At 42.0% G+C, this 20,736-nt stretch overlaps 2 protein-coding genes across 2 annotated transcripts in view; one reads left to right on the plus strand and one right to left on the minus strand.

Annotated features, from left to right (window-relative positions):
- Positions 1-20,090, plus strand: part of STK4 (serine/threonine kinase 4) — a 153,011-nt gene extending 132,921 nt beyond the window's left edge. Inside the window, exons 11-12 of the mRNA XM_081290378.1 lie at positions 18,831-18,959; positions 19,971-20,090. Of these exons, the coding sequence (XP_081146504.1) occupies positions 18,831-18,959; positions 19,971-20,075 (234 nt within the window). The 3' untranslated portion in view covers positions 20,076-20,090. The remainder of the gene's footprint in view (positions 1-18,830; positions 18,960-19,970) is intronic.
- Positions 8,986-10,112, minus strand: LOC308647673 (WAP four-disulfide core domain protein 15A-like). Its single transcript, XM_081291982.1, has 3 exons — positions 9,871-10,112; positions 9,598-9,756; positions 8,986-9,190 (listed from the first exon to the last, which is right to left on the minus strand). The coding sequence occupies exons 1-2, from the start codon at positions 9,947-9,949 to the stop codon at positions 9,599-9,601; spliced, it is 237 nt and encodes a 78-aa protein (XP_081148108.1). The 5' UTR covers positions 9,950-10,112; the 3' UTR covers positions 8,986-9,190; position 9,598.
- Positions 20,091-20,736: the final 646 nt, after the last annotated feature.

Here is a 20,736-nt window from a genome sequence, read left to right on the forward strand (position 1 = left end):
TATATATTGGGAAAGACCAGGTGATAACATTGTGCCCAGAGACTCAAGATGCACAGCAAAAGATTCAGACTCTTGCTTGATGGACTTTGTTACCAAGTACATACCCTTTTGTTACCTTCTTTGGTCATGTAGCCCCCGTCGTTTCTTAGCACTTAATAGAAGTTTTCCACAAAGGGGCTTCACCACTTTGTAACACAGGAGCACCGCCGGCCCTTCCGTCCCCAACTCCCTGCCTTCCTCAGAACGTCGACATCAGCTCTGTGAACCTGTGCCTCTGACAAACAGCTCTCAACTCAGGTCTGCCGACTTGCAATTCCTAAGACCCCAAAGAAAGTTGTTTTTACCCTTACAGTTTCTGAATTTGGCCGACAGTATTCAGGGTGAAGCATGAGTCAGGTCCCCACTTTCCCGGCTCTCCACAGTCTCAGAGTTCCAGCCTCGTCTTAGGCAGGGACGGAAGTTACTTTTGCCTGGCACGGGGGCTTTGCTCATTCTGGATTCCTAGGAAGGGAGACAGCATTAGGGTTGGGGTCGGAGCTTCCTGCCAGAGAAACTGGCCCAGGCTGGCAGGTGAAGGAGGCCAGCCTCAGGCTCCCCTTTTGGGTCGCTGTGGGGAGAGAGGCCACCCCACCTTTGTGAGATCACTTGCAGTGACATCTGGCAGAACTGCCCTCTGCCTGGGCTGGCGTGGCAGTGGGGACGGATGAAGCAAGGCTTCATTTTGGTGTATTCATGGGCAGAGCAGATGTCCTCTCACTCAGGGACCCCAGCCTAGTTTTCCTCTGGGTGAAATCTCCATCCATGTAGCCCCTGATGACGGCTCCTGCATTTGGTGGAAGAGAAGAGGCTGGGGTTGGCATCCCATAGGACCCCAAACAGAAACTCCACTGACTAGTGGATCCACCAGCTCTGTGGGAGCTCAGGTCCCTCCTCCCGGCCCTCCCATGTGAAAGATGAGGAAACTGTGAGCCAGAGATGAGAAAGAACTGCCTCAAAGACACACCTAATTCCTGGGACTCAGCTGGGACTTCCGCTCTGGCATCCCCAGCATCTGGGTGTTGAAAGCAGGGAAATACTTCAGCTGACCCTGAGAGAGGAAGGTGACATTCCAGGGCTAAGTTCACCCATCCTTCCCAGTCTAGAGCAGCCAGGCAGGAAGTTCTTCCTTGGACTTAGTTTGAATTCCTCGCGCTGTCTTTCTAGCTCTCGGAAGAAGAGGGGCTCTACCTTCTATGACCTGAGGCTACTTTTGGAAGAATCTGGCATCTCCTTGGCAGCCTTATTTTGGAGAAAAACACTTATGGACATACTTTTTTTTTCTGATTATAAACAACATGTTCATTGAAGAAATGCTTTTTTGATGAAGATGATTTTGTGAACATTTTCAAGTCTCTAAACATGATGTTCAAGGATGTGATTGCTTGTCTGTCATACATGAATGGCAGGTTTGGTAGTGTTGGTCAGAATGTTGGATGTACGCTGAGGTGGTTTTAAATCTCAGTGCCACCAATCTCTTACCTGCGTGACTTTTTTTCAAACCTCAGCTTATTATTCTATAAAATAGAGACAGACATAACAATATTTTTAAACGGTAGGTAGTTCTGAGGATTAAATGAGGTGGCTTGATAAATGCTTATTGTAATCCTCTATTGCAAATACTTCTTTCTTTTCTTTTCTTTTTTTTTTTTTGGTACCAAAGTTTTAAATTTGGGGATAGTTAAATCAGTATTTCCATATATATTTTCTCTATTTTTGTGCTAAAAAGCTTTTTTAACTCTGATATCCGATAAGCATATTTATTATGTTTTGTGATGTTTGGAAAACCTATTAATTCTGAATCCATCTGAGATTTATTACGGCAGAGCATGTGAAAGATAAAATGCTTTTTTCCTAAGTTATTAAGTAATTGTACCATTAGCCTTTAGTAAATAATTCAAACGTTTGCCGTTGATTAGAAATCAGACCTTTATCAAAAACTCTTATATGTCGAGGGGCCGTTGCTGGGTTTTGGTTCTTTCCCTTCGACTGTGTATTCTTGTTCCCCATTACTGCTGTCCCCGCCCCACCCCCAGTGTGTTTTAGAGACATGAGGTGTCCATCACTGGTCACTAGCCTGGGTGGTCAGGTTTCACATCACCAGTACTTCATTCTCCCTTATGAACCTGATGATCATTTTGTGATTCCAAAAATAAGTCCACTGTTTTTTATCATAAAAAAAATGTATCACAAAATATTTCAAAAAATGCACAAAGGAACAGTAACTCTATACGACATGCTCATCACCCAGATTCAATAATGACCATTTTGTAATGCCTCCTGTTTTGGCTGAAATATTTTAAAGTAAATCCAATGCGTCGTATATTTTAGCCATAAATACTTTAGCATGGATGGCCAAGAAGAAGGACATTCTCTTGCATAATCACAACATCATTCTCACACCCCACAAAACAAACAGTAGTCCTTAACATCTAATGCTCTGCTGTTTTCTTATTGTCCTGAAAGTGACTTAGCGAAGTCCTTGGCATCAGAATCCACCCCTAGCTCTGTACACACATTGCACTGTCATCGGGAAGAGTTCCTCCTGCTGGCTTCTGCCCTCCCTCCCTCCCTCGTCTTCCTGTGGACCACGGAGGTGTTTCATGACACAGATGAATGGTCCTTTCGAGTGTCCCACGTTGCTTCCTCCTGAGTCTTTCAACTTCCCTGTCTTTGGTATTTCTGTTGACCCATGTGAGGCTCTAGAAGCTTATGAGGTCACGCTGACTGGGCAAGAATCCTCCGGGGTGTTGGGTGCTGTGGGCCTCCTCCCCCTCAGGAGGAGCAGACGCCTACTGGACCCTTTGTAGTGTTTTGAAGACAAGCGAAGGTATTTTACTAGTTGTCCCCTAATCCCCTGGTTGTAAACCTGTGTCTACCCATCTAGGAAGAGCAAATACACCATGGCATGATGATGTAGCTCCCTGCAAATATTTGGAAACTGTGGATAATTACCTAAATCAATTATTTAATTAGGGGTTGCAATATCCAACAGATTTTGATTCTAATTATATTATACTTCACATGTAAATTATGTTGACCAAATAGACATCCTTTTTGTTTTTTTACATTTTTATTAGTGCCTTATTGCCATACATAACAGTGGAGCATATAACATAATTTGCTCCATTTTAATTCCCAGTACTTCCCCTTTCCCATCCGCCTCCCTCCCTCTCAATTCACTGTTCTCCCTTCTATTTTCATGAGATTCCCCACCCCCTTTAAAATCCTTATTCTCTCTACCTTCTACAAATGAGAAAAAACAGGATAGACATCTTTATCTCATGGAGGTTTCCTGTTTGGGAAGAGCACACCTTTTAAAAACCATTTTATCATGAAAAATTTCAGCCTATTCATCCACTTAAATAGGCTGAATATCAGCAGAGTTTTACAGTTGTTGTTGTTTTATTCCAGAAAATTTCTGTGTGCGTCTAGTTATGTTCATTAGTAGGCATATTATATATTTTCTGAGTGTTGAATAGGAATTCTTTACTATTAAGTTGTCTTAGTAAGTTCTGGCGACTGTAACAAATTACCACAGACCAGGTGGTTTATAAACAACAAACACTTATTTCTCACAGTTCTGGAGTCTGGGAAGTCCAAGATCAAGGTGCCAGCAGATTCATGTCTGGGGAGGGCTTGTTTCCAGTCTCTGTGACTTCCGGCTGTGTTCTCACGTGGGGGAAGGGCAAGGCAGCTCTCTGAGGCCTCTTTCCTGAGGGCTCCTGTCCCCAGGAGGGCTCACTCGCTAGGGTGAGAAGGAGCACTCAGAGGAGGAGAGCCAGCATCTGTGGAGGGCTGGACACTGGAGAAAGGACATGTGGACCAGGTTTCCTTTGGGGGAAAAAATTTTGTAGGAAAAAAACAATCATACAAAAAAAAAAAAATCAACACAAACTGGAAATGACAGCCACACACAGATAGAGAATATAGATTCCTTACACATTGGAAAAGCTTTTAGACCCGCCTCTCTGTCTAACAGGAGGAATAATTCACCCTCATCCTGAGTGCATCCTTCTTATGTCTTAGTTGAAGAAACTGTGGTCATGACCTAACAGCCTTGGATTTTATTAGGGAAAACAAGAGGAAGGGTGAGTCTTGTCCCTTTCAAATCACAACTGGTATCCCTGAGGTAAAAGGAAGAACCACCTGGATCCCCCACAGATTCAAGTCACTGAGATCAGTTTTCATAATAAGGCTGGAAATCTTTAGTCAGGATTCTTCATTGTCCCCCAGGACCTTCCCTAATACCTTTGTCTACACTAGGCAAGAAAACAAATAACGAGCATTCAAATTGGAAAGGCCTGAGCCTGCTCAGGAGAGTTTTGCTCAGGCCTTTCCAAGTTGAATGCCTGTTATTAGTTTTTCTTGCCTAGTTTCTCTGGCTAGAAGCTCAAGTGCAATGTAGTGGTGCTGATAATGGCACACTTGTTTTGTTCCTGATTTTAAGAGAAAGGTTTGGTCTTTCAGTATTGGGTATACTATTAGTTTTGACTTAAAAATAAATAAATGTCCAATATCATCTTGAGGATATTTCTGTGCATTTGGTAGTGTTGTTATCATGAGAAGATATTGGATTTCATCAATGCTTGTTTTTTTGTGTGTTGTGTTTTGGCTCTGAGTTTATCGTGGTTTTTTTTTTCTTATTCTATTAATGTGCTGTTTAAAATTGTTTGATTTTCATATGTTGAACACACACTTTGGATTTTGTGATAAATCTCACTTGGTTATGAGATTGAAGACTTTTTAAAACATAAGATCTTGTTTTATTTTTATGTGAAGTTTTTGTCTAGCTCTAGATCACAGTAATGCTGGACTTACAAAATGAGTTAGGAAGTGTTCCCTCTGGTCCTGTTTTTTGGAAGAACTGGAGAAGGATTCATGATGTTTAGTAGAATTTACAAAACTCAGCTATCTGGTCGGCCAAGGCTTCTCCTTCTTTTTTCTTCTTCTTGTCTTTTCGTTTCTTTTTTAAGACAGGGCCTTGGTTGGCCTCAGACTCCTGGCTCAAGCCATCCTCCTGCCCCAGCCCAGCTTCACTGGGTTTTCCTTTTGAAGGAGGTTTTAAATTTCAGATCCAGTCTCTCACTTGTTTTAAGTTCAGATGTTATGCTTCTTGAGTCAGTTTGTTAGTATGGATGATTTTTAGGAAATTTTCCTTTTCTCTAGGTATTTAGTGTGTCCGTGTCAATGTCCAAGTAACCACTTGCCATCTGTTTATTACTGTACGATGAGTAGTAATGTCCCCATCTTCATTTCTGATTTTAGTGATTTGAGTTCTTTTTTCTTGATCTGTTTTGGTGAATGATTTACCAATTTCATTCATTTTTTTCCAGGTACTATCTCTCTCTTTTTTTTTAAAGAGAGAGACAGAGAGAGAAATTTTAATATTTATTTTTTAGTTATCGGCGGACACAACATCTTTGTTTGTATGTGGTGCTGAGGATCGAACCCGCGTCGCACGCATGCCAGGCGAGCGCGCTACCGCTTGAGCCACATCCCCAGCCCCAGGTACTATCTCTTGAATTCATTGATTCTATTACTTTTTATACCCTTTTTGTATCTTTTCATAGCTACATATTACCTTCCTTCTGTGGCTTTGGTTTTGCTGCTGCTCAAGGTGTAAATTTAGGTCATTGATTTAGAGCTTTCTTTTTGGGACCATCTTTAGCTATAAATTCCCCTCAGAACTGTTTTCACTGCAACCCAAAGATTTTAGTGTATTGTGCTTTTATTTAAAAATTCATCTCATGGAATTTTATAATTTATCTTGTCTTTTTTTCTTTGACCCTTTGATTGTTTAAAAGTACGTTTTTTAATATCCATACATTTGTGAAGTTTCCAGTTTCCTTCTGTTACTGATTTATATTTTCGTTTAATTGTGGTTGGAGAAAATCCTGTGTATGATTATTTATTTGTTTATTGCAATTGGCAAATAAAAATTATATATTTTTGTTGTGTTCGACATTATGTCTTGAAATATGTACACCTTGCACAGTAGCTAAATCTAGCTCTTTCTTTACTAATTACTTCAATAATTATCTCTTTTTGTGTGTGGGGCAACCCAACTTAACTTATAATTTCACCCTCTAATCTCCATAGCTTTATTTCCTTCTGGCATATAAAATACTCCAACATCTCCCCAACTCAACCCATTTCATGATCAAATTTAAATAGGAAATATTATTGAATGTCATCTAAATCAGGTATGATACTCTGGATATGGTCAATCTTGAACAAAATTCCTCTCCATCTGTGAACCTGTGAAAGAGAAGGACTCATCTGTCTCAGAGACGCCCAGAACTCAGCAGGGCAAATCCCACTGGGTTTTTAGGCTTCAGAATGATTCCCGGCCTTTCCAGGCTCTGTTCTCTGGGCCAACAGGGGTGGTGGCCACACCTTCTGGGTCCATCTCATTAGTGTCCCTGCCCTCTGGAACTGAGGAGGTGGGCCCACCCGTGGTCACACTCTCTGGGCCAGCGCCTGTGGGCTCGGGTGGCAGAGGCAGGTCTGCTGTCCTCTGCCCATCCTAGGTCATTCATTCCTCCCTTCTCCTCAAGGACCAGGCATGTTATCGGCTGAGTAACTCCACCAGCAGCTTCCTGCCTGCAGAATCACAGAAGTGTGACTGTCTTCCTTCATTTCATCCCACCTCTGTACCCTGAAGTCCACGTTGGCAGAGTTTCTGCTGAGACAGCTCTTTGGAGATATATCTGCTAAATTCCAGAGCCCGGACCTCCAAAAAGAACTCAAAGGGTTGAGGTTCAGCAGCTTTCATCACCACAGCTGGAGAGGTAACTGTGTGGTCGGAGGCTGAGGACAGCGGTGGGCACAGAAATGTACCACCCAGACCTCCCACTGCTCAGGGGTGAGTAACAGACACCATAGCTAGTGTCTCCTGCACCCTCCCCATGTATTCACCAAGGCCATGCAGGGTGCCTCCAGCCAGTGACTGAGTGGCCAGACACTAAGACACACCACCTCCTGGGATACGGGGCTCCTCTGATAGGTGACCTCGGTCAAAACACTCTTGCTCAATCTGGCTCACACTGGGCCTTCTGACACCTTTTCTTTTTTAAAATTTTGTTGTTGTTGTTGTAGATGGGCACAATACCTTTATTTGTTTTTATTTTTATGTGGTGTCAGGGTTTAAACACAGAGCCTCATGCAGGCTAGGCAAGCACTCCACCGCTGAGCCACAACCCGGCCCCCCCACTTCTTTTCTTCATAACCCTTCTTCATCTCCTCCCCCTGCCCCCCAGGGAGTCCCGCATGGTGGGCTGACAGTTCTCCTTGAGGTCTTTGGCTTCCTTCCATTTTCCCTCTCAGATATCCTCTCCCTAACACACTCTTGATTCTAGAATCATATCTGAACATTTCTTTTTAGGGGTCCCTAACTAACTCCATTACCTACGCTTCTGGTTTGAATAGTTTAGGAAATGACTGAAAAGGAGGGAGAAGTGGCAGAAAGGGAAGCAAAGAAACAACTTTAGAAAAAATTACCACCAAATGAAGATGGTAATTAGATTTCACAAGAAACAGTAAAAAATCAAAAATAAGAGCCAGGTACGATGATGCACACCTATAATCCAGCAGCTTGGGTGGCTGAGGCAGGAGGATCCCAGAGTCAAGGTTAGCCTTAGCAACTTTACGAGACCCTCTCTCAAAGCATGAAAAGGGCTGAAGGTGTAGCTTAGTGATAAAGTGTCCCTGAGTTAAATCTGAAATACTGAGAAGGGTGGGGGGAGATACCCATTTTATGTAAATGACAATATTTGTAATGTACTTAAAATTGTTATCCCTTGATATTATGCAATTATTATAAAAATAGTAGATGGCAATTGAAAACATGATAGGGGATAAGAAGTTTTTCAAAATTTGTTTGTTTGTTACAGACACTAAAATTTTGGAAGTCCACTTTCCCAGAACTTTGCTACCATTAAGATCCTTTAAGAAGTCAGAGGCTGAGAGTTAGAAAATGAGGAAATCTGAGGTCACAAGCACTTCATTCCTAAGAAGTTTAGGGGCTCAATTCCAAGCTAAAAGTCAGGGCAGCTGAGCTGAACCACAGAGAATTCTTCCATAATTAATTATGCTTAAATGTTAGGGCCTAACATACTCTAGAAACTATGATATGTCCTGCTCCATTTCCAACCCAAAGTTCCAAATCTAATCCTAGATCATCAAGTGGAAAGACCACCAATACCAATACCAGAAAAATAGTAGCAAAAACAGCCTGTTCTTCAACCCTAGGATAATGTGCTTGCCTTTCATGAGATCCAAACCCAGAAAATTTGATTCCAAGGTGTTTCTGGATTGACTAGGGAGAATCTGAGTGTCAGGTGATAAAGAGAAATCTATCAGAAAAACAGAAGCACAAGAATTAATAAAATCCAATGTGAAATAGGAACTGCATGCTTTTTACAGAACCTAAGGGTTTCCCCAACAAGGTTGGGGATGGAGTAAAGAAGAGAAGGAGGGAGATCCAGAAGCCCCATAGATTTTCATGTAGTTTTAAATATACACTGTGCTATGCTTTGGATGTGGTTCGTGTGTGTGTCTCCTGAAGCCTGGTCTCCAGTGTGGCAATATTGAGAGGTGGTGGTCCCTCAAAAGGTAGGGCCTGGTGGAAGGCAACTCCATGGGAGCAACACCTTTAGAAGTAATCAGTGCAGGCCTGGTGGGCTTGTTCTAAGGCAGCCAGCGACTCCCTGCATATGTGCTCTGCATGTACCCCCCCTTATGTGTGCCCCCACCCCAGTGATGCCACTTGCCATGAGGCCCTCCCTAGAGCCCAGCAGATTAGGGGCATGCTCCTGAATCTCATGCTGGAGATTGAATCCAGAGCCTCATTCATAGATGTAACAGAGAATGGACTAAAGACGTGGGCTTTTATTTCTTTGTCTTGTTTTCATATTAATAAGCATTTAACTTTTGATAACAGGAAGGGCCTGGAAGAAGCACAGAAGAATTGGAGACTAGTTATCCAAGTCGGAGGCTGTAGGACACTGTCTTCTCAGGATTGGTTAGACGGGGGTTCCACCTAGGGAGAGAAGAAGGAGAAACATGGGGCGATGCCCGCCGTCCTGGGGATGTGGCTTTCCATGGAGGTCCACAGTGGCCTGAATCCTGCTAGGTCCTCCCCTGTAGAGCGCTGAAATGTGCGGAAAGGAAAGAGGGCCGGGTGTGAGGGGCTCTAGACATGCCCCACTAAGGCCCTCTGACCTCCTGATCCCTGATTAAATGTGAAGAGGAAAATGCTTCAGTATTACAAACTCTAAACGGGGGAGGGAAGGCAATGGAAAAGAATCAGCCTAAAAATCCAATGAGAGCTGAGGAGCTTAGAGGGAGCGCAGGGCTTGTCTGGTCCAGGTGTCCTGTCACACGGAGGAGACTCTGATGCCCTCTCCGCGAACTGAACAGAGCATTTTCTGCGGAGGGGGGTCTGTTGGGGCTCCCGGGTCCCATCCGGAGGACGGATCTCTGGACAGCCCCCCTCTAAGAGCTCGGAAGGATGGATACCGAACGCGCGGACAGTCCTGGACGCCAGGACAAGCTCACCTCAGTCCAGCGTGGGCCAGGGCTGCATGCACTGCTGCTGGCACTGGTAGAAGCAGCACTTCTTGGGTCCGTTGCAGCCTCCGTCCCGCCGGCACCGGGGAAGCAGCGTGAAGGAGCAGGAGAGGAAGAACTCGGGGCAGTACCCAGATTTCTGCTGAACTGTTGGAAAGTGCCACCGGCTGAGTCTGGGGACACCGACCTGTCGCTCCGGCACAGGCCCCAGAGGAGACGTCCCCCCCCCCCACGGACACCCCCGGGACGGCCACGCCTTACCTTCCTTCATGTTGGCCTGCGCCACGCGGAGCCAAAGGAGGGCGGCCACGGAGAGCAGGGAGAGGCTGCTCAGCCTCATGGCGCGACAGACAGGCGCCGGCGACGGGCCACCGGCAGGGGGTGCTGTGACCGCGGGGCAAGAGGTCAGCGTGCTGCGGGTGGCCCCCGGGAGGACAGTAAGGTGACCTCTGGGGTGCAACTGCAGGGAGCCCGCAGGGACGGTCCCCTCTTCAGGCAACCAAGGGCTTTGAACAGCAGATTTGAGGCAATAGCGGGGAATCGTCCTTCCCGGCCACGCCTCAGGCCGGCCAAGCCCACTCCTCTCCCAGCCTATCCAGGAGGATTGAAACCCGCCCCTTCCACTCGTGCGGGTGCGGGTGCGGGGTGCGTTTGAGGTGTTCATGGGTCAACTTTCTACTAGATAATGGGCTGTGAGCAGCCTGCTGCCAAGATTAAGAAAAACGCCTCTTCATTGTGCATCGTGGGTGCACGATTAATGTTTTATTCCTTAATTCCTTCCTTTGCATCTCCATGAATGTGCAAAACGTTCATTTGCTGATAAAGTCAAAAGGCTAACTTGAGGTCATTTTGAACGTGAGCCCCAGGACAAATAACTCTTGAGCCCCTCTTTGCACTCCTATAAAAATGTTGAGTTGTTCCTGCTTGGTTGGTTGCCTAGAACATACCTGTGTAAGCAATGCCACGTAAGTACACACGCACGTGTACACACACACACACACAAACACACACACAGAGTTATTAATGCACCCAGAGACTTGGAACCTGACATAAGAGGCAGAGGTTCCCTGGAGCAGTTACTACATCTCTTCTCTTTCTCTCTGGTGCAACCTTATGGCTTCCTCTGGGCTTGGCCTCTTTTGGCTGTGCCTTTGTGCTTCTCTCTTCTAGTTCTGGGCTGCCCTGCCCTCACTGAGATGTAGGCCACATTTAGAAAATAAATGAAAATCCTTCCTACCTGTTTTACATGCCAATAACTTCCAGTGTTTCTGCTTTTATTTTCAAGATGTGTGCTTGCAGCTCCACACACTCAGATCTTTGTTTTCAAAACAATTTGACATTCACAGCAATTTTATGATATCAAAATATGAAACTGTATCCCAATCTTGCTATAAGTATAAAATTCCAAATCCCAAATGATTTTGTAATATATAAAATAGTGGCACATCACAAACAATTAGGGGTTTATTTCAACAATGCATGATTGGTTTAACATTCCAAATTAGGTCAATGAATATTTCCTATTAGAACATGGAGGGAAACTTGATTATCTCCATATCAGACACAGAATATATGAAAAAAATCATTTATCTGTTTATGATATATAAATGAGAAAATAATGACACAGGATAAGAAATTCAATTATTTAATGTGATAACCTCTACAAAACCCCTAAAAGTGGGAAGCAATTTTGGGGACTAAAATCTGCTTATCCATCAAAAGTCATGAGAATATTAGCAATTTTTAATTCCAATGATGTTCTTCATAGAAATAGAAAAAGCAGTCATGGAATTCATTTGGAAAATTAAGAGGTCCAGAATAGCCAAAGCAATCCTTAGCAAGAAAAGTGAAGCAGGAGGCATCACAACACCAGAATTTAAATCATACTATGGCATGGTATTGGCATCAAAATAGACATGTAGACCAATGGAACAGAATAGAAGACACAAAGACAAACCCACATATATGCAGTTATCTCACACTAGACAAAGGTGACATAAACATACATTGGAGAAAAGATAGCCTCTTCAACAAAGGGTGCTGGGAAAACTGGAAACCCATATTAGAATTAAATTTAACCCCTATCTCTCACCCTGCACAAAACTCAACTCAAAGTAGATCAATGACCTAGGCATTAGACCAGAAATCCTGTGCTTACTGGAGGAAAATGTAGGCCCAGTTCTTCATCTTGTCAGCTTAGGAACTGACTTCTTCCTCAACCAGATTCCTAAAGCACAAGAAGTAAGATCAACAATCAATAAATTGGATGGCATCAAACTAAAAAGCTTCTTCATAGTGAAGGAAAGAATCAAGAACATGAAGAGAGAGCCTACAGAATGAGAGAAAATCTTTACCACATGCACCTTCAATAAAGCATTAATCTCTAAGATATATAAAGAACTCAAAAAAATTAATACCAAAAAACCAAATAACCCAATCAATAAGTGGGCAAAGGAATTGAACAGACACTTCACAGAAGAAGAAATACAATGGTCAAAAAATATATGAAAAAAATGTTCATCATTAGCAATTAGAGAAATGCAAATTAAAACTACACAGAGATTCCATTTTACTCTAGTCAGAATGGTAATTGTCAAGAATACTAGGAACAATAGATGTTGGTGAGGCTGTGGAGAAAAATGCTCACTCATACATTACTGATGGGACTGCAAATTGGTGCTCCCACTCTGGAAAGCTGTATAGAGATTCCTTGGAAAACTTGGAATGGAACCACCATTTGACTCAGTTATCCCACTCCTCAGCGTATACCCAAAACACCTAAAATCAGCATATTACAGTGATGCAGCCACATCAATGTCTATAGCAGCTCAATTCCCATTACCAAAGCTATAGAACCAACTTAGATGCCCTTCAACAGATTAATGGATAAAGAAAACGTGGTATATACACAATGAAATATGACTCAGCCATTAAGAAGAATGAAATTATGGCATTTGCCAGTAAATGGATGAAACTAGAGACTATTATGCTAAGTGAAATAAGCCAATCCCAAAAAACCAAAGGCCAAATGTTCCGATATGTAAGTGCTAATACACAATGGCAGGGTTTGAGGAGAACAGAAATTCATTGGATTAGAGAAAGGAGAATGAAGGGAAGGAACAGGGGATGGCACTAGGAAAGACAGCAGAATGAATCAGACATGACTTTCCTATGTTCATATATGAATACATGACCAGTCTAATTCCATACCGTGTACAACCACAAGAATGGGAAGTTAGACTCCATGAATGTAGACTGTGTCAAAATACACTCTGTCATGTGTATCTAAAAATAAATTTTTAAAAATAGTTTTAAAAAAATCTTCTCCAAAAGCACAAGAAGTAAGATCAACAATCAATAAATGGGATTTTTTGATTGTTGATCTAACTCTGAACTAAATCAAAGCCTTGTCACAACCCATGGTGTTGACTGAGGGGAAAGAAGGGTGGTGCATCACCCCTAAGGAAGAGGGGAGTGGGAAAACTCTGTGTCCTGAATACTCCCATTCTGTCCCCAAAAAAGCTAGCCACGTTAAGGGAACAATGAGAGCCAGTCTGGGCCAGAAAGTCCAGATGCACGTTATCTTGAAGGACACTGGCTCTCTCTTGTGTGTGCTGGGAACTAGGGCAAGCTGGTGTCATCTGTCAAAAGCCAGCTTCTGCATGTCCACTGGGACAGCTGCTCCTTGGGAGCTGGTCACCATGCAAGCCAGCTAAGCAAGCTAAGGCTGCTGTCACTGCCTTGCAGCCTGACATACATCCCCTCTCTGAGTGGGGACTGGTGTGGGACAGAGGACCCTGGAAGGGGTATGTGTAGTCATCTAACTGGCTGCCGCTGGGCAAGATCCCATGTGGGAGAGAAGGGGACGCTTGGCAAAGCACCTTGAGGGACAGGGGAGCTGTCCTCCTCAAACCTTGCCGTTGTGTATCAGCACCCACATTCAACATTTTGCCACTGAATTCTTCCTGGAACAGTCCCTGACCTGTTGTTTCCCCCATGCCTCCCATGCAGTCTCTGGGTACTTTCTCCATCTCTCTTGCAACCTACCCTGCTGCCCTGGCACAACGGGCTGTGGCTGTGACTGGTGAATCTCATCAGGAACAGAAGCTTGTGGCAGTTCACTAGTCCTGTTTCCTGTTGGGCTGTGCGGTTGCCATGAAGACCAGCAGGCTTGCTCTGCAGTAGCTGGGAAAACCAGAAACTGGGCAACCACTTCAGGGGAGAAAGGTTTCCTCTGGCCTCAAGTCTCCATGCTCCCCACCCCAAATTGTCACTCTTTCAACAATACGGCAACTCCCTAAAAATCCCCTTTCAGGGCATGTGTTTAGTCATGTCACTTCAATCTTGCTCTATGTGGACAGCACTATCTGGGGAGCGCTCTCTCTCTCTCTCTCTCTCTCTCTCTCTCTCTCTCTATATATATATATATATATATATATATATATATATGGGGAGGGGAAGTGATATATATATATATATATATATATATATATATATATATATATGATTTAACTGAGGGGTGCTCTACCACTGATTTACCACTGAGCTAGTCCCACAGCCTATCTATCTATTTATTTATTTATTTTTGAGACAGGGTTTCAATTGCTGCTGTTGGCTTCAAACTTGCGATCCCCCTGCCTCAGCCTCCTTAGTATCTCAGATTACAGGCATGTGTCACCATGCCTGCCCTGGGGCAATTTTTTGACATCACAGCTACTTCAGACTGTGAGATTCATTGGGGCTAACAAAAGAAAAGAGTGAAGAATGAGATGCCCAAAGATTTTTGAAAATCTCATATTGGCCGGGGGTGGGGTGGGAGAAGGCCACCTGCAGGTGTGTACATTGTGCATTTGTCCCTTACTGTGTACAGGCTACGGAAGGAATGAAGACCCACCTCTGCCTAACTTCAGGATCTGGGCAAACAGGAAGTGAAGGCCAATGAGAACCTGTTAACTGCTTGCTGGAACGCTGAAAATACGCCCCCAGATACACACAGCCCTTGAGAAACCCAGGTGATGTGCTGGTTCACAGAACTCAAGCTCATCTCCGCCCAGCCATTAGTCGCTAGCAAGCCAATGGAACCGACTGCAGTGGGTGCACATGAGAAATTATTCAGACTAATTTACAAAATTGGTTCAGGAGAGTAACTCAACAAATGATCCGTAACAAAATGACATTAAAAAAAACTCTGGGGAGAGGAACTTATTTCCTAGGTTGGCACATTGTATTGTGTAAAAATTTCGATTTCATTGAAAAAAAAATAAAATATGTCAAGAAAGGAGAAAATTGCCCCTGCACAGCGGGGAGGGGAAGTGACCCATAGAAACAGTCCTTACGGCATCCCAGACAGTGGACCCCTGCAGAAGGACTCTAAATCAGCTCTTATGAATATATTCAAAGGACTAAAGGAAACTATGAACAAGAGGCTACAAAAGAGAGCAGGGCTGAGCAAGAGGGTGGGTAGAACTCTGGTGATGGTTTCCCCACAAAAACATCAATCTGAACAATTATCCACCCATGAAAATACTTCCAGAGGAGTTTAGGAAACCAGGCAAGAGATCATAGCAACTGGTTATAGCATAATAATGAGAAATGACCCACTGAAAAGATTAGAAGGGACAGTTTTGTGTTACCTGTATCCGACCCCAGCTTGCATGGTACGGAGAAAACTACACGTGTTTCAGGAAAGAGGAGGAAAATAACACAGGACCCTGCCTTGGACCTCAGTGCAGGCTCCATCACAGTGAAACACAGCACCTGCAGGCCTGCCTGGCCCCTGGCTTCAGGACCAAACCTGGGCCTGCACCTCAGACCCACCCCAGTGCCCTCTGGGAACATGTAGGCCCTGCCAGGGGACTTGCTGGCTAGCTGCAGCAGTCCCGGGTTTTCACAAACCTCAGCAGCAGGCAGCCTTCAGAAGCTTGGGCTTTTGTTTTCCCCAGAGCTGTCCGTCCTGACAGCCACGGGATCTCCATCTGGTGCTAATTCAGCCTCTATGGCCACATGGGTCGTGGATTCAGAGTGGCCCCCTAGCACCAAAATGGTCACGGTGGTGGCGGGCTTAGAGACCACAGCAGATGACCTGTACAGAATTTCTGGACAAGCATACTGTTGAAGGACATTCTCAGACAAGGCCAGACTGCAAAGCCTGGAATAAGTACCTACTTGCTTAATGCACGGCATGGATACAGGATAAGAATCAAGAATAATCGGGTAAAGGGGCTACAGTTGTGGCTCAGTGGTAGAGCGCTTTCTTAGCACGTGTGAGGCATTGGGTTTGATCCTCAGCACCACATAAAAATAAATAAGTAAATAAAGGCATAAAAAACACAATAACATTAAAAAAAAAGAATAATCAGATAAATGTAATATCACCAACTAGGCAAAATAAGGTATCAGGGCCTAAGCTTAAACAGATAGAGATGTCTAAATTCCCTAAGAATTCAAATGATCTCTTTTAAGAAAGTTAAATGAACTTGAAAAACACACAGATAAACAATTCAGAGATTTATTAGAGAATTTCAAATAGAGGTTGGACTAATAATGAAAAATTAAACAGAGATCCTGGAGATGAAAAATACATGAATATACTCTAAATGCATCACAGAGCATCAACAGTGTATTGATCAAGCAGAATAAAGAATCTGTAAACTTGGAGACAGGTTATTTGAAAACAGAGTTGAAAAGGAATAAAAAAGAAAAGGTGAAAGCTTATGATATTTTTAGGACAGTGTGAAAAGGGAAAATGTATGAGTCGTTGGCATCAAAGAGGAGGTAGAAGAAAGAGGTAGACAGCTATTTAAAGAAATAACACAAGAAACCTTTCCAGACCTAGAGAAAGACATAAACACCTAGGTACAGGAATCAGATTCAATCCAAATAAGACTACCCTAAGCATATTATGACCAAAATTTCAAAGGTCACAAACAAGGAGAGGACCCTGAAGCAGCAAAAGAAAAGAAGCAAATAATATATAAGGGAGGGTGAAGCGCCTAATGGCAGACTACCCTGCAGAAGAGGGTTTAACCATACTCAAGTGCTCAAGGAAAACCCCTCCAAATTAAGAATACTTACCCAGAAAAACCTTCCTTGAAAAATAACAGATAAAGACTTTCCACACAAAGAAAACCTGAGGGAGTCATCAGCCTCAGACCTGTTTTACAAGAAATGCTAATGTTGAAAGAAAATGAAGTTCATGAGTAACTTGAGAACAACTGAAAGTATAAAACTCACTGGTAATGGTAAATACAGGGTTAAATTCAGAGCACTCTAACACTGCCATGGTGTTCAAATCACTTGTATTTTTAATATGAAGGTTATTAGATAAAATTGTTAAAGATGATAACTTTACAATTTGTTAAGGCATATGTATACTATATAAAGATGTAAATTGTGACCTCAAAAAATCAAAGCCTAGGGGGCTGGGGATGTGGCTCAAGTGGTAGCGCGCTCGCCTGGCGTGCGTGCGGCCCGGGTTCGATCCTCAGCACCACATACCAACGAAGATGTTGTGTCCGCCAAGAACTAAAAAATAAAGATTAAAAATTCTCTCTCTCCTCTCTCACTCTCTCTTTAAAAAAAAAAAATCAAAGCCTAGGAGGGCAGTAAAATTAAATCCCAGAGTTTTTTGTTTTTAAGAGTTAAGGTTGTCAGTTTGAAGTAACTTTTTATAGCTATTTGATCTTTTTGTGTCATAAAAACCACAAAGCAAAAATCTATGATAGATACACTTTAAATAGGATAAGGAATCAAAAATGGTATTAGAGAAAAATTTAACCATAAAGAAAGACTTTAATCGAGAAAAAAATCTGTTTAACAAAAGAACTAGAAGGTAGTTCCAAAATGGTGATAGTTACAATGCAAAATGCATTCTACTGTCATGTATAAATAATCAGAACAAATTTAAAAAAATAAAAAAACCAAAATGGCCTTAGTAAGTCCTTATCTATCAATAATTACCTTGACTATAAATCGCCTAAATTTTCCGATTAAAACCCATCACACGACGAATTATGGATAAAAAATATCAAGAACCAACCACACTCTGTTTTTAAGAGACTTGTTTCACCTGTAAGGAGATTCATAAAATAAGAGAAGAGATGGAGAAAGATATTCCTGCAAATGGAACCCAAAGAGAGCAGGAGTAGCTAAACTTACAACAGGTAACACAGACTTTAAGTAAAAAAACGATAAAAAAAGACAGAGGTCATTAAATAATGACAAAGAAATCCATTTAGCAAAAGGACATAACAATTGTAACTATTCAGACAACACTGGAGCATCTACATATATTCATAGATCTAAAGGACATGATAGACTGCAGTGTGAAATAATGGGAGACTTCAACACCTACCAAACTTTCTGCAATGGACTGAGCATTAGATAGAAAATAAAGAAGCATGGATTTAAGCTACCTGCTCGACAAAATGCACTTAACAAATATTTACAGAACATTCTGCAGAGTGTGCATTCTTCTGAACTGCATATAGAACATTCTCTGGGATGGATCATATTTTAGGCCACAAAACAAGTCTTCACATAGTTAAGAGGATTGAAATAATATCATGCATCCTTTCTGAAAACAGTGGAATAAAACTAGAAATTAAAAAAAAAAACAGAAAGAACTTCAGAATTTTGTAAATGCATGGAAATTGAATAATATATTCTTTAATAACTAATGTCTCAATTAAGAAATTAAAAGGGAAATTTGAAAAAATTTTTTGAAATAAACAAAGATGGAGCACAATATACCTAAATTTATGAGATACAGCAAAGGTAATTCTAAAAGGGAAGTATATAGAAATGATAAGGACCAGAGCAGCAATAAATATATCTATATGCTCTCTGAGAATATAGAAATTCATTGGTACAAACAGGTTGAAAGTGAAAGGATGGAAAAGCTGGTTCATCAGATTGAAAGAGCAAGAGAAGTGGCTACATTAATATCAGACAAATAGACTGATTTAAAAATCGCAAGAATTTAAAAATTGGTGTGGATATGAGGTTTCCCCCAAAAGCTCATGTATGACACAATGTGAGAAGGTCCAGATGTGAAATGAGTACACCATGAGAATTGTAACCTAATCGGTGGATTGATCCACTAATAAGGATTAGCTGGAGAAGGGTGACTGTAGGCAGCCAGGTTATGGCTAGAGGAGATGGGCCACTAGGGGTGTGCCTCTGGGGCTCATATTTGTTTATCTTTTGTCCCTGGTGAGCAGAGTGCCTTCTCCACTTCCTGGCTGTCATGTCTTGAGCTGCTCTCCTCCACATTACCCTTCCGCCATGATGTTCTGCCTCACCTTGGGCCAAGAGCTGTGGAGTCAGCTGATGACGGAACCTCTGAAATGGTGAGCCAATACGCATTTTCCTCCTCTAATTGCTCTTATCAGGTCTTTTGGTCACTGATTAGGCTTTTTTTTTTTTAATTATTATTGGTTGTTCACAACATTACAAAGCTCTTGACATACTGATTAGGCTTAAAAGATACAAATAGAGTATTCTAGACCAAGACGGGAGGGTACACATTTTTCTTGAGTACACATGGAGCATACTCCCAGATAGGCCACATGCCAGGCCACGGAACAAGGTCAGTATGTTTACAAAGTTTGAAATCATAACAAAGTGTCTTCTTTAACCACAGTAGAAAGCAACTAGATACAGATAGCAAAAGCAAAAGTAGAAAATTCCCATGTAGGTGGAATGAGCATGCTTTTATTTTATTTTTATCTTTTATTGATTTTACTTTTTTTAAATACACAACAGCAGTGGAATGCATTACAATTCTTATTACACATATAGAGCACAATGTTTCATATCTCTGTATGTAAAGTATGTTCACTCCAATTCATGCCTTTATACATGTACTTTGTTTTTTTTTTTTTGTATTACAAATCTTAATACAGACATATACCACACTTTTTCATATCTCTGTTTGTATATAAAGCATGCTTTTAAATAACCAATGAATCAAAAAAGAAAATATAAACGAAATCAGAAAACATCTTGTAACTAACAAAATGAAAATGCCAGCTACCAAAATCTTATGGGATGAGTGAGGGCGATCCACAGCTATAATGACCTACATTAAGAAGAAATATACAACTAATAATCCAACTGTATGAGGGAAATAAGAACAAACGGAATCCAAAGCTGGCAGGAGGAAAGAAAATAGTAAAAAAGAGATGAAATAACCAAGGATGAGCCAGAGACTAATGACAATGTTATTTCTCCCCTTTCCAAGTTTTCAGAGTTGAGTCATGAATTGAATCAAAGGGATGTAAGTAAAGACTGCAATTTCCAGGTCATTTCTTAAAGCCAAAGCTGTTTTATCCTTTTCCTGTCTGTCACCTGGGAAATAGGGATGGAAGCTATCCATCTCCAGCCCTGGCAACGAAGACAAGACCTGGGAGATGGAGGGGCAAGAAGGAAGGAGCCAGGGACCCTGCCAGTTCTCCAGCTGCTGAGCCACCTTGCCCGCCAGACTGCTCACCGCAGACTGCTTCCTGGGAGGAAAGAAACCGTCTTACAGGAGTGCTGTGTTTTTCCCCTCATAGCAGTTGAATCTGCACCGCCCTTTAGACAAGAGTTAATTCCTTTGTTTTTGCAACTAATAAACCTACAGTCTTATTTCTTTTTTATTTTATTTTCTTTCTCCCTTCTTTCTTTCTTTCTTTTTTTCCCCTTATTTTAGAGTCTTCTGGAATAACCCTTGTTCATTGTTTGGAACTTGACATTATATCTTACACTGAATTGGATAAAAATAGGCCTGTTCCTGGGTTTCTTTTTTTTCTATTACTTTCTTCCTGCCTCTACATGCTGCTAAAAAAACCAACATATTCACTGAAGTCACTTTGCAGGACATTTTTAGAGATTGGAGGTTCAAACATCCTCCAATTAATCATTTTCAAAATTTCAAGGCTATTCCCAAGAATTTATTCTATTGCATAAACTTAAGTATTGCTTTGAAGTTCCTCCAAGGTGTATCACTGCCCCAAGTAGATAAACAAACAAAAGCAAAAATGGGTTTTGAGTGTTGTACACTTAAAAAATAAATTGAAAAGGTAAATGTTGACATCTTCACTCTGGAGTCTTCTCATTAAGGAACACAGTATGTCTTTTTTATTA

Source organism: Spermophilus citellus (genome assembly GCF_964194105.1).
Source record: "Spermophilus citellus genome assembly, chromosome: 4".
Taxonomy (NCBI): Eukaryota; Metazoa; Chordata; class Mammalia; order Rodentia; family Sciuridae; genus Spermophilus; species Spermophilus citellus.

What these genes read in the sequence shown, in the direction of transcription:
- LOC308647673 (XM_081291982.1), bottom strand. Translation starts at nt 9,949, where the DNA reads ATGAGGCTGAGCAGCCTCTCCCTGCTCTCCGTGGCCGCCCTCCTTTGG. An exon ending in GCAGGCCAACATGAAGGAAG is followed by an intron (nt 9,757 to 9,870) that starts GTAAGGCGTGGC and finishes ACTTTCCAACAG; the next exon opens with TTCAGCAGAAATCTGGGTAC.